The following is a 14,714-nucleotide window of genomic DNA, read 5'->3' as shown; positions in this document are numbered from 1 at the left end:
TTCTTTATAGGTTCATTCAATTATATTCTCTTCATAGATGCCATAATTATATTATTTCAATCAACTTCATTTCTCAATTACTTGTCGTCAAATAGCTGCCACAAAGCTATGATTATGACACTTCATGTTACATAATCTTATCCTACAATCCACTAGGTTATCTATTTACATTTATAAGCGTTACTTTCCTGAATGATTACGCCCTTTTCTGCTATACTATTGTACATGTTCTGTTAATGGAATGTCTATTTCTATTATATTATTGTTAATGCTCTGTTAATGGAATTTTGTTAAAATTCAATAAAAAAAAAATTGAAACAAAAAATATATTAGTACATAAAATTATTTTCTATTTTTAATAATAATTTTGTTTTGTGTGTTGAGATACATTTACACCCCCCTACTCCAGTCTCCAGTTTGGTGTCCTGGGGTTTAATTTCTTCATTTTTAGTGAAGCCTTCTAAAAACTTGCTATGGGTCCCAGCACACCTTTGTCATCAGTATTACCTTCAAAGTTTTTTCAAAATAAAAAGTGTTGTAAAGCTAGCGGTGAAAAAAAGGTTGTGAAAACAATTATGGAAGGCATACATATTACAGCCTAACAATCTAAAACATTTATCATTTTTTGAACATTGCGTTGCGAATGGCAAATAATCCATCTTTAAGCATGGGGGAATCTCTTCATTGGGACAGCAATACAAACCTGACAGAAGATCCTTGCCATTTCATGGGATAATATTTTGTCAATGAATCGACTATCAAACTCTGTAATTATATTTATTTATTTCCCAGCTTTATACAAACTGGATGTAGAAGCATAAACATAGTACATTTCTACCATTTTCAACAAAAATATAACCAATATGTACAATTATTGTATTAAAAATACAAAAGGATACAGACTCTACCAATGTCTTTCTAAAAGACATACAGGTACAAGTAGTATCAAAAGCATGATGAAATCAACAGTTAGTTGTACATTCTGCACTTGACATCACAGAGCAAACTGAGGTTAGCGGTCCTATATTCTACCGTTATATGATGCTGAGAACGTTTGTGCAATGTGTCACCGAGCTGGGCTTCTGTCTGCTTAGATGCACAAGCTCCATCGCCTACATAAAATTAAAAAAGCTGGCAAATAAATGTATGTTACATGTAAAATTACATAGGCATAACTGACATTGTGAAGTAGTAAGGTAGACAAAAGCCATGGTAACAGGATAAAGATTCATTAAATAAAGCACTGATGTTATTATAAACAGTGAAAAAACACTGCATTCTGTTTCATCGTTTTCTTTAAAGTTGTATACATACATACATACATATATATATATATGTTTAACCACTGATCAATATGATCAGCTCAGCTCAAATGGAAAAAAAATAATAATATTCATAATAATCCAAGATCACAAGTTCCTCACACAGGAGTTTAACTCGGATTGGCAGCCTTCAGATATCCGGAGTCTGTGCAAAGGGAGTAGATGGCGATCTGAGTCATGGAGGTGTGCAATAGCAGCTGTGAGCAGGTAAATGCTACACATTGGTCTTCTCTACAAGTGCAGTGTCCAACAATGGCCAATCTGACCAGTCCGCCTCCCATCTACATGAATGTGCTGCATCGTCATGGATGGCCTAGAAAAAACATGACTATGGTGGATGAAGAGGTTTCCGTTTTCAGATGAGCAATGAGAGAGCTTGTTTTAATAACTACTAATAGCATTTGTTGAGAGTCCCAAGCTGCCATCACTTCAATATAATCCAGTTCTTTTATCAGAATTAAAAATCTCTATATAAACATAAAAATAATTCATAACTTATGTGTGAAATAACACTGTAAGTATCCTGATGTAACAAATAAGCTCTCTGAGCGCAAAGTGTGCATCTCCTTTACCGCAGAGGACTCCTCACGCATTAAAGGTATCATAGTGTAACAAACGGGACTGTAAACGAAGCTAAACCATCTCAAGAATCTGTGCACAGAGGTTTATGAAATGCAATCTCAGCTCACGTTAAAAAAGGTTGATAGAAGCACATGACTGGCTTGGCCTACAACAGCAGACAAAGCCAAGAAAGTGAATAAAAGTTAAAATGTATTTAAAAATAAAGACACCCTCAAAGCATGTGGGAGTGTAATCAGGGTCAGGGTCATTGCTGATGTGGTAGTTGTGGAGTTTGGAATGATAATGTGCAAGGTCCAGTCAGCTAGCGTTGGGTGGCAGCTTCCTGCACCGTTTCAAGCAACACAGCTTTGCCAAGGACAAAAAGTGCCAGAATGATGTTTTCACAGTATTTCACATGCCAGGGAGTGGGACAGAGGGTCTGGTGTATCCCAGTGCTGCTTTAAGGCAGAAGAGGAGGAAACAGGTCCACAGGCTCCACAGTCATATGGGATGTCCTTTTGTGCTCTCCTTTCAAGGCGGCTTATCCTATCACAGGGTGAGATGTCATCTTCACACCGCAGATACTTGCTCATCATCTGCCAGAATAGAAAATGCAATTAAAAAACAAGATTTTTTTTTATCAACCATTACTATCACAAGACAATTTAGATGCTTTCAAGTGCCACAATTTATATATCGTGCCCTCCAGGTGAAGCCACAAGGATGGTGGTGTAACACTTAGAGGTAGAGCCTGGCGGTGGTAGTGACATTATTACGTGAGACCTGCTGGATTTTTATTACATGCTGTTTTTATATTCAATAAATGTGAGCGCAATGTATGAAGTTGGGTTTGTGAGGTTTATACAAGAGTAATACCCAGGAACTGCACTATTGGAAGCATTCTTGTCTTTTCATGTTTTCTTGGAGCTCCTGGTAATTAGTGTGGAGCCATTTCCTAAGGAACATTAGTTATTATCCAAAGCATATTTGACCCCGTTTAGGGTATAATAAGGAGGTGAGTCTGCATTGCACCTGGTGAAGGGAGCACAAATCACAGATTTTTTTGTGAAGTACGCCCTTAATGATAAAGTTTGTTTAACACTGGCTTTACGACGATCACCATTTATTATGATCATGGACATTTATGAACTTTTATGAATTTATGCTTATATTGATTGTTTTGTATTATTATTTTGGCACTGACACTCATTAGTTGTTAGCAGCGCTATTACATATAACATATTGCGGTCACTGTGGGAACACATAGGTCAGGGAGATGGAATTAGCGGACCTCCAGGTGTTGCAAAACTACAAGTCCCATCATGCCTCTGCCTCTGGGTGTCATTCTTGTGGCTGTCAGAGTCTTGCTACGCCACATGGGACTTGTAGTTCTGCAACAGCTGGAGGTCCGCTAATTGCATATCCCTGATATAGGTGATAGCTGCAGCCTTACCAATTTATCGTTTTATTTTTAATCACCACTAGGTGGCAGCACGTAACTATTTCATTATTCACCGTTTAGCAATAGCTTCAAAAGTAACATTACACTGCCCCTGTACATATTGCCCCCCCATCACCAAGTCTCACAGTGGTCACATGATTGGGAGCCTGTTCTGCCGACTTCTGGAGGTCCGCTAACCATCCCCCATCATTTAGTGTCTGTTTGCCACGCCTGCAGGATGTGCCACTGAATGCCCCTGAACCTCATCTTCTCCTAATCTATCCACAGACCCTGCCACCCCTCTCATATTCTCACCACACCAACCTTGTCTGTTCTAAAACAGGCACACTTTTACTAGCGTATTCATTAGAAAAAAAGTGAAATATGAACATTTATTAACAAGCATTTTATGAAATTCTGTTTAATAAGGTTTTCACACGAAGGTTTGGGTGTGAGGTTATGTGAACCAATAATGCTCTGCTGAAGTGTGCAAACAATTAAATGTTTTAGGCTGGGCCAATAAGCAGGTGATAAAGGTAGCTAGTAAGATAAATGATGGTGTGCTACACATTGTGAAGGGGCCTGAAAAACACACCAGTAGTATAAGAAAATTACAAATATTTTGACAGGTAAAACAGTTCACATATTGTACTCTATGTATTTAGCTCTTTGGTTGGAGTTCTGCCTTAGTAATTCATTTTAAATGATAGCGCTATTTTAGGGCACTTACCATCATCTTTTGTAACCCCTTGTGCCTGATATATAGCTAGTCGTGGGTCCGCCTCATTTGGTTTATGCCACTGCGGCTTGTTAACGATCTTGCTAGAAGGCTGACAGTGTGATGGTGGGGATGTTGCAGGTGCTCCTTCACTTTCACTCCTCCGAGCCATCATCCTGGACCGCTGCAGTGCTACGTTGTAATCTGGTGGCTTTCTGGATAATTGTGGGTGTCCTTCTGCAAAATCTGCTATAGGAATTCCTACATATCCAGGCGGTGTTGGTGGTGGTTCTCGATACCGGCCTTCTTTCCGTGCTGTGGTAACACAATACACTACCATAAGAGACAATTATTGTCACAACAGAAATGTAACATAAAAAAATAAACACAAAATAAACATATGTTCTAATGTACAAATAAAGTACAAACACATTTAAAACAATAAAACAAAAGCAAACAATAAAACACTCAGAAGGTGGTACTAGAGAAAAAAAAAAAAAAAGACTGGTTTAATCTTTTTTAAATATGTTTAATAAATATTTTAGGACAAGTTATAGTTTTAAATGGGATGACATGCCAACACTAGAGAACCTAGTGGGTGAAGCACCAAGTCTATAGGGTTTTTCACTGTGCAGCAACAAGCTGGGGAAGATTTTGCACAAAGGTGGTCTCCAAGGTCATAGGGAAGTAAAAAATCTGCATGGGGTCTTAATTCGATCAGATTAGAGGGCAAAACTGAACTTGCCCTTTTAAGAGATACACTTTGAATTTTATATCAATGAAACATTACCTCTCAGAGACTGATCTTTGTCCTGTTATTGACTTGTATTCTCTCATTTTCAGTGAACTGGCAGTGAGGTCAGTCACTAACTCTCTATGAACTAAGTGGCTGGCTGAAAGCCCTACAAAAGCTATAATCACGGGCCCCTATTTAGTTCTGGAAACAACCAGTGTTTTCAGAATAGAGACAAGGCAGGGAATACAAGCTTTTAAGGGGGGCTTCCAGCGACATAAAGGGGACACTTAAATGATGAAAGGGAGAAAATATAATGAAATATAGGGACAAATACCTATCTCTGAGAGCTAAGCACTACAAAAAATTAACCCGAGATGATCAGGGGTCCATCTTGTAGCGAGTCATTAATTAATACGCCCCTGTTTAAAAAAGAAAAGGGGGACTCGGAATTCCTGTAAAATCAGGTGTAACAATCAAAAGCTTTCTGTGAAAATGATTTCCAAGCCACCTGGAGGAACTTAAATTTTGTTCAAGATGTATTAAAACAGAACAAATGCATGTTGTGTATGTTTTTAAAGTCATGCTCTTCTTACATTTTTACAATGTGTAAAGAGCATAAAGATGCATGTATGTGAACCCAGGCTAAATAAAAGTAAAATAACATTAACTCTGCTACTGTTCAATGTTACAGACCACTGGCATTTGCAAATCTATAAACTATAATGGTTTGCTCATAATTTCTAAAACTCTCTGATAGCTGAGTGCAATACTGTAAACACATAAATTCTCAATGCTCTTTTAAAGGAAACAGAGAAGCAACATAGTTATTCTGCGTTCTCTTTCAAATGTTCAGTAATGAAGGGCTGGTATTTAGGCACACAGATAATCCCTCTGACTACAAGGAAGTTCCATTAAAGCGTTTGTTACCCTAAAAAGCATGAACAACAGCACAGTGCTTGTGCTGTGTAATTTGGCCCCTTCTATCACCTGTGATACCTGGCTGATCCTGCCTGGTTCTGCATTCCCCCCAGTAAACTGACCACGGTTCATCATGGCTGCTGAGCCCTGACACCGTGGTCAGTTTACGTGCCTCCGTCATCCGCAGCTCTCTTGTCTGCTCTCCCCCTCCATCCCCTACCTGTCAGCTCTGTGTGCGAGTCTCCCCTAAACTTCTAGAACTGTTCTGAGCAGTGCAAAAATGAATCTTCTAAATACCTTATTTCATCTCACCGATCGTGTGACTGTCCCCTCATCCTCTTTCTCTGATGTATGTACTAAAGAGGGAGGTCACATGACCGCCCAGCAGATGTCAGAGGGAGCTCTCTGCCCCTCCCTCCGTAGTACATACATTGGAGGAAGAGAGCGATGGGCGGTCACGTGACCGCTGATCGGCGAGAAAAAAATATGGCATTTAGAAGATGAATTAAAAAAAAAAAAATTACACTATGTACTACATGTTATCCTAGCAGAGGGGCTGGCAGTGATTGTGAAATATACTTTAAAAGGGAACTAGAGGGTCTGTTACTAAAACCAGTTCCCTATCACACTAACATCCACAAGATCCCCAATCCAAGAAAGACATATGATTAATAATGTGATTTCACAAGATTACTTTATAAGCCCTACTTTATGATGAAATATACTACTTACGTATTATTTTAAATCAAATCAGATCTAGGGCCCACCCTGATCCCTTACAATTTGGACTAGTAGGCCTCAGCCCAAAATTTACTTTACAGTTTTGCATGGAGTTCTCCTTTAACATGTGTAAATCAACACCAGAATACAAAGCAAAACACTAAACTGCCGCCTAAAATCTAAGGTGAAAGCCCAATATCAAGGCATGTAATGAGTATGACACAACTAGAAAACAAGCTGTTCTTACCAATAAGACCCTTTGAGGAAGCTGCTGTCACAGCTATGTGTGTGGGCACAGGTAGAGGCTTTGTCTCTTCTGCAGTTTGTGAGGATAAGCTGCTTGTTTCTGCTTCAAGAGCAACGTCTTTTCCCCCTCGTCTCTTAATGGTGCCAGTGTCCCCCTCAGAGTCCTCACCCCAGTAGCCAGTGGAAGATGCCCAGCTTGCTCTGGACTGTGCTTGTTCTAAAGCTTCTCTTCCTTGATTGTGTCTGCCATGCTTTGTGCTATGATCAGAAAATATTAAATGGTCTATATGACTTCCCGAGGGCCAGTAACCTGCCCCATCTGATGTGCTGTCAAAATGAACATGGCCAAATGGCAAAGTCTCCCAACTCCTCTGATGTGGTATAGTTTGTATGTTGTCATGGGAGCCACTTGAACAAGAGGTCCAGCTACCTCGTCCGCTGTCTGCAGCATCCAGTGAAGCTCTATCACCCTGATCTTGGGACAATTCCTCCATGCTGGGAGAGGACAAAACCGTTCCACTCGCGTACAAGCCTCTATTCTCCATCAAATGTGAATAGTGCCTAGAAGAGTATTAAGAAAATGAAAATAAGAAAAACAGTAATGGCTGCATATAGTTATTGATCAATGCAAATTCCACACAACCACAAATGCACCCATTTCATTGAATAGCCAAGAAAATTGTGCCAAGGGGCATAAAGCAAGGTGTAGCAATCTGTGGCACTTAAAAGAATCCCAGCAATCAATAGAAAACCATCTAGGATTGGTCTGTCTTCAGAAAAGTGAATCCCGATTGGCTGCTTTGAGTTATTGCTCTCTGCAATTAAAATGTTTCTCTTTGTACTGTTTACTGAATAAATCCAAAGAGATTTCAAACCTCCCTTACACTGGTGGTTTTGGGGTTAGGGGCAGCAAAGGTGGGGGTCCTTGAAGGCATAAGCCCTGGAAATGAGCTGTCTGAACCAGCAAGTTATGGTTGAAGAGGAAGCGGAATACCTTTTTTTTTTTTTTTTTTGGACCCTCAATAGAGGACGAAAAGGAAATCAGTTTTTGGGAGAAAGATGTAGCAAATTGGAGTGTAATGGGGACCATGACTTGTGGCAAAAGGATGGACTCACCTTTAGCTTACAAGAGGATGCTGGGAGAAGAGAAAGGCCCCTTTTTTGGTGAGAAAAAATAATAGCCTTTGTAGAAGTAGGCTTATGCCATGTACACACGATCGGAATTTCCGATTAAAAAAGTCCCATGGACTTTTTTCATCAGAAATTCCGATCGTGTGTGGGCCTCATCTGACTTTTTTCCGTCTGTGTTTAAAAATAGAACATGGTTTTTTTTTCCAATTGAAAAAAAAATGATAGGAAATTCCTATCGTCTGTGTGCAACTCCGACGGTGAAAAAAACAACGCATGCTAAGAATCAAGTCGACACATGCTCGGAAGCATTGAACTTAATTTTTCTCGGCTCGTCATAGTGTTTTACGTCACCGCGTTTTGGATGGTCGGAACTTGGTTCGACAGTGTGTATGCAAGACAGCTTGAACGGAATTCCGGGGAAAAATTCCATCAGATTTTAGGCCATCGTAAATTTCGATCGTGTGTACAGGGCATTAGGCTGTTATTTGTGGGGTAGAAGTAATTTCCTTCCCAAAATTAACAAAATACTCGTCAAGCAGGTGTTCACCATCCAAAAGCATGCATAAAAAGACAACTTTTACAAGCAGGTTTAGAAGACCAAGCCTTTAACCACAAAATTCTGTGCATGTGAACAAAAAGAAGTGTCATCCTAAAGACATGGTGAATTACATTATACAGGACATCAACAAAAAATAGCTCCGCTGAAGACATGAGCTGCAATTGTTCTAGGAGAAAGGGGACTTCAAACACAGAATTATGTTTCCTATTCATTTGTCCAGTCAGCAAGTGTAATAAATGGATATAGCTGCGTTGGTTTAAAGGCGGTTACAGCAAGAATAAAGGATGCCTTCAACAGAGTATTCAAGTGCCTGTTGACGGAATCAAGGGACACAACATCTTCCGCAGTAAGAGTAAAGCTGGGTATACATGTACATTTTTTTTCCCCTTTAATCAGCAGGTTGAAGGAAAAAAAAAACTGACATATCTCCAAATCAACACAAGCAATGTTGATGCAGGGATCTCCCCTGCCATGCTAGAGTAGATGCCTACCCCCATCAGAATATACAGATCATCACTTGCAGCCATTGGCTGCAAGTGCTGATCCAATGCTGGTTTGCCAGCATAACTGCATGATAGAAGCCAGCTGTCAAAAAGGAGAGCAGCACACACTAACCGAAAGTAGGCCAGTTCAGCCACACTACTGTATTCTGATAGGGGAGTGGATGACTTCACCCCTACTGTCAGAATACACAGACTGAATGCTGGTTTTCCAGCATGACCATTCAACAGATGCCGATCATTGGCTTCTGATGAGCAGACAGTTGTGCACACAAAGCAAAAGTCATCCGGTTCCTGCTGACCTAGACGACTTTCAGTATGTGTATAACCAGCTTAAGGTCCTTGTTGAGAGCAGAGATAACAGGATTAACTACCAGAAACAGAAATTTTGTTCATGGGATATAACTTGGAAAAGAATAATTGGAGGAAAAAAATACCTTGTCAAGACTTGGCCAATCTTCACGCAAAGCACAGTTCGCTTGTGTGCGCAGAGGTAATGTTATATTTTGCCAGCTGTTTAGTACCTATAAGAGCCTGTTTGTCTAAGCAGATTCCAGAGGTGCTGTTACAGAAAGGCAAGTATGCATCACATCACTAAGTGAGCTCATGGTAGAAAGCATATGGTGTGAAGCCTTAGCTTGTGTCTCATAAAATGCAGGGAGAATCAGGGTCATACCCCTGAGTAGATTCAGATGGCAGAGAGGCAGACAAGCACACTTTGGGGTCCTGGAGAAAGAAGGAGGACAAGGTTTTCCAAAGAAGGGACCTAACTTTACCTGTTGTGGTGGGCCAGAGTCTGGGTGCCATAGGAATGGACCACATATAGCACCGTTTTGGGTAACTACATACATTGGAACACATACCAAAGCGAGTGTCAAATGCAAGTGTCAGTGCTCAAAGCAAACCTTTCAAGCCATCCTCACTGATGTAGGGTCCAGGTACGGTTCCCAAAAAGTGCCAAAACTAAGCCCTAAGAATAGGGGCCCATTCACATCACACTAAACCAACATAGTCCCAATGTACAGACATGACAATTTGCCTTATTTCCTATTAGTTTGGTTCATACCATCATTCTGTGGTGATGTGAGCTAAACAAAAATTAGTACATACTGTATTTTTATGCAGTTCATTTCAACACTCTACATTACATTGCAATATTCTGCATACAGATGAATGAAATGTAATTTTTGTGATATTTCAATAAATGTAAAAAAGGCAAACAGTGCAATGCACTCTAAACACATTGCAATGCTCCTTCACACCAGTGTACACCAGAGGCTGCACATTATACAGATAATAACATGCCCTGCTGGTGTGAATGGGCCCTGAAGAATTTTGCATTCTCGATCACAAACAACCATAATGGTCAAAAATACAATTAAAACATTTTTTTTTTATATATTTGGTTACTAAATATTGAACAAACAGATATGTCTTATGTAAGACAAAGAGAGATGCATACCCCATACAGCAAGGCTCGGCTTCCATTACAGTTCTTCTGTCTGTCCTTCCAACACCAAGATTAGTCTCCACAATGCTCACTGAATGTCGCTGCCGCCTATCATCATGGAGGTGCATGCCATCAAATGAGGAATTGCTGACTATACTGGAACGGGAAGAGATCTCACTGTGCCCAGAATCAGAGAAATTATCCACAGTGCCGCTTGCTGGCATGGAATACCCTGTAAGATAAAAACAGCCATGACAACCCAGGGTCACAGTGGCAGGGTTTTCAGTATACAATTATGTCATATTTAATTGTATAGATTGATCCAACAGAATGGCAAATATAAAAACAGCAGATGAAAAAGGTAGACTCATAATGTAGGCTGTTCATGGTAAGTAAATTTCTGAGGTTTCATAAAAGCATACACAGAATCCGATTTTCTGCTACTTATTTCAGAAGTTTACGCCTTGTGTACAGTGTAGTCACACAATATAATACAGCTGCTTTCATTTTCAGAATGCTTTGTTACCTTTTCTTGGAGAGCTCTGTGGGGAGGTGGGAGGAGATGAAAGGTGCGATGACGCATTGGATATAGTGTCCTCTGCTGCCTTCTTGTGTCGCTCCAAACTTCCTTCTTCTGATAAGGAAAGAATTTTCTTTAACGCTTGTGGTGAGTTGATGCCTTACAGAAAAGATAGATATGAAAATAAAGAAACTATGTGTCGGGTCGGGGGCATGGGGTGGATGGGGTGGATGGGGGAGTGCAATGAACTGCATAAATTAGCAGATAAATGCAGAAAAATATGTCATTACAGAACTAGCTAGGCGTTAAAGCCTGTGGGAGTTATTTGCTAAAACTGCAGTGTGCAAAATCTGGTGCAACTCTGCATAGAAACCAATCAGCTTCCAGTTTTTTTTTGCCAAAGCTTAATTGAACAAATTGAAGTTAGAAGCTGATTGGCAACCTGGCATCAGCTTCACCAGATTAAGTTTTTAATGGATCTGAAAAAATGTTTTAGGTAGATGAGGACTGATTAACTCACATACCAAATTTTTATAGAAGATTAAAATCCATGGCCCAGATCCACAAAGAAATTACGCCGGCGTATCTATTGATACGCCGCGTAATTTCTACGATGCCCCGTCGCATCTTTGTTTTGTATCCACAAAACAAGATACGACTGAATGTAGGCTCGATCCGACTGGCGTACGTCTTAGTACGCCGTCGGATCTTAGGTGCATATTTACGCTGGCCGCTAGGTGGCGCTTCCGTTGATTTCCGCGTAGAGTATGCAAATGAGCTAGATACGGCGATCCACAAACGTACGTCCGGCACATTTTTTTACGTTGTTTACGTAAAGCTTTTTTCTGTGTAACGTTACCCCTGCTCTATGAGGCGTACGCAATGTTAAGTATAGACGTCGGGCCAGAGTCGAATTTTCCATCGTTTGCGTAAAACGTTCGCGAATAGGGCTTTGTGTAAATTACGCTCACGTCGAAAGCATTGGCTATTTGTGAAGTGATTTTGAGCATGCGCACTGGGATACCCCCAGCATGCGCCGTTCAAAAAAAACGTAATTTACGTGGGGTCAAGTTGAATTTACATAAAACACGCCCACATCTTAGTCATTTGAATTCCGCGCCCTTACGCCGACACATTTACACTACACCGCCGTAACTTACGGCGCAAATTCTTTGTGGATACGGAAAATACGCTGTAAGTTACGGCGGCGTAGTGTATCTGAGATACACTACGCCGGCCTTATAGATGCGCCGAGGTACAGGGATCTGGCCTCATGTAATTGAGGATTACTCCTCAAAATGTTTAGTATAGTTTACATTAAAAGGAGAACAAAGGGGTAGACAGGACACATACAGAGGGAAAGTCAATGCCAGGCATTAGGCATAAGTAGCAAGAAGATAATTCAGTCCACCAACATTTACCCATAACAGGTATATTTTATCTAGATGTAGACTAACAATACAAGATGAAATGTATGTTATACTAAAGCTATTAAAAACTCGGCAACACTTACCAAAAGGCGGAAGATCCTTGACTGGCACCTTCTTTCTGGAAGGATAGAGAGCCACAGCTGGCACCAGCAATGCTTGGTTCACCTTCACTGGCTGTTGCTGTTTCTGCTGAGTTGCTGCTCGCGGTGCTACTGGTGATGTGTCTGGTTTCCCTGATCTCTTGTCACAAGGCGTTTTTGGCACTGAGGAAACATTTGAGCTCTGGTTATAATGGTTTGTAATCCCATTCTTTAAGAGGACCAAGTCGCTTATCAACTTTGATAATATAAGTATATATATATATATATATATATATATATATATATATATATATATATATATATATATACATATATATATACATATGAAAACAAAGCCCATTTGAAGTCTCACACCTTTTTTTTTATCAATACTTTATCTTCCTGCCCCCTGTATGTTATAATATCTGACAGCTTTTTTTTCTTGGAAATGCATTAAGATAGCAGTGAAAAAGCAGTAAAACATTTCTCTGAGACAAAATGCCACTTTCTGTTTTCCCACTTCAATGCTCCATGCTGGCAGAGTAACAGCCACATATCTCATGGCAAGTCTCCTCACACAGACTCGTAGTATTACAAAGGGACATTGGGTCCTGTCTAATTCTGTAACTGAATGCTTATTGCAGATAGACGAGTCTAACTGGTACTTTTGAACTGAACTCTCATATTTAACCACTTCAGTACATGGCATTTTCACCCCCTTCCTGCCCAGACCAATTTTTAGTTTTCAGCGCTGTCGCACTTTGAATGACAATTGCGCGGTCATTCAACACTGTACCCAAATTAAATCTTTATGTTCCCCCCCCCCCCCAAATAGAGCTTTCGTTTGGTGGTATTTGATCACCTCAGGAGGTTTTTATTTTTTGCGCTATAAACAAAAGAAGAGCGACAATTTTGAAAAAAACAAAACAATATTTTTTACTTTTTGATTTAATAAATATAATTTTTTTCCTTAAAAAAATATTTTTTCCTCGGTTTAGACCGATAAGTAATCTTCTACATATGTTTGGTAAAAAAAAACAAAAAAACGCAATGAGCGTTTGATTGGTTTGCGCAAATGTTATAGCATCTACAAAATAAGGGATAGATTTATGTCATTTTTATTTTTTTACTAGTAATGGCGGCGATCTGCGATTTTTATTGCGATCGTGACATTGCGACGGACACATCGGACAAGTTTTTGGGACCATTCACATTTATACAGCGATTAGTGCTATAAAACTGCACTGATACTGTGTAAATGTGACTGGCAGGGAAGGGGTTAACACTAGGGGGCGATCAAGGGGTTAATATGTTCCCTAATGTGTGATTCTAACTGTAGGGGGAGGGGGACTCGCAAGGGGAGGAGACTAATGTGTTTTCCTCTGTAATGGGAACACAACATCGGTCTCCTCTCCGCTGACAGGACATGGATCTGTGTGTTTAGACACACAGAACCATGGTCCTGCCGTGATAACGGCCACCGGGCACGCGCACCGGGTCCTGAGCGATGCGGCGCCGCCGGCGGGGCACGCGCCCCCCCTAGGTGCCCGGGAAGCCCAGGACAGAGGGTTCCCGCCAACGTCATTTCACAATGACTTGGTAGGGAATTGGTTAAGCACCCTGCCCAACTGCCGAGGACAAATGGATGCTGTTGAGCCATGTACACACAGGTAGAATGTTGAGAGACATTTGCCGGTACAAAAAATACCGGCCGATATTCTGCCCATGTGTATGTCGGACTTGCATGCTGGAAAACCAGCAGCCGACCAACTCTCAGTGAGTGCTTTCAGCCAGACAGATCGTCCCCTTGTCAGAACACAACAGCTCAGCGGGGGGAGATCGCTAAACATAGGCCCCTTTTACACTGCTGTGTCTTGAAAGTCGTGCAATTCTGCTGCGATTTCAGAGAGTCCCTGTGTAAACTTGAGGTCTATGTACCTCAACTTGCATCAAAGTCGGACTACTTTAAAGTCGCACAGATATGAATGGTATTCATTGAAAATCATGGAGTACGACTTGTATTGTGAATTTGCAGTCCCAAGCCGCAGGACAAGTCGCACAAGTGTGAAAGGGGCCTAACCTCACATGGTTAGTACAGTGGCTCCTAACCGGAGTTCAGTTCCGACTTTAGTATAGTGTATCTATTTAGGTGACTTTAATTGTACTTAAAGAGATCTGCTAGCCAACATATATTTGCCACCAATCAAGTGGGCCTATTAACTGAGTATGAATACATTTCTGCAACAGTATTTTTTTTCAAGTATGTATATTTAGGGCCAGTTCACACTAGCATGTGTGTGTTTTTGCGGGTTCCATTGATTACAAAAGGCTGGCGCAAACACTGGAACATGCAAAAAAGTAGTGCAGGCGCTACTTTTGCAA

General features: G+C 40.6%; 1 protein-coding gene across 14 annotated transcripts in view; it reads right to left on the bottom strand.

Moving 5' to 3' along the window:
- Window positions 1-763: 763 nt before the first annotated feature.
- RAPGEF2 (Rap guanine nucleotide exchange factor 2) overlaps window positions 764-14,714 on the bottom strand; it is a 336,977-nt gene continuing 323,026 nt past the window's right edge. For 8 of the 14 annotated variants that reach the window (XM_040332432.1, XM_040332459.1, XM_040332477.1 and 5 more), the window contains 6 exons: window positions 12,336-12,515; window positions 10,829-10,981; window positions 10,315-10,534; window positions 6,664-7,223; window positions 4,055-4,375; window positions 764-2,479 (listed from right to left, as the gene is read on the bottom strand). In XM_040332432.1, coding sequence (XP_040188366.1) covers window positions 2,454-2,479; window positions 4,055-4,375; window positions 6,664-7,223; window positions 10,315-10,534; window positions 10,829-10,981; window positions 12,336-12,515 — 1,460 coding nt within the window. In that variant the 3' untranslated portion in view covers window positions 764-2,453. The remainder of the gene's footprint in view (window positions 2,480-4,054; window positions 4,376-6,663; window positions 7,224-10,314; window positions 10,535-10,828; window positions 10,982-12,335; window positions 12,516-14,714) is intronic. The other 6 variants (XM_040332440.1, XM_040332486.1, XM_040332504.1 and 3 more) reach the window with 4 other exon arrangements.

Source organism: Rana temporaria, chromosome 1 (genome assembly GCF_905171775.1).
Source record: "Rana temporaria chromosome 1, aRanTem1.1, whole genome shotgun sequence".
Classification (NCBI taxonomy): domain Eukaryota; kingdom Metazoa; phylum Chordata; class Amphibia; order Anura; family Ranidae; genus Rana; species Rana temporaria.
Note: the sequence above shows the minus strand (reverse complement) of the source record. Positions and strands in the feature narration are given on the sequence as shown.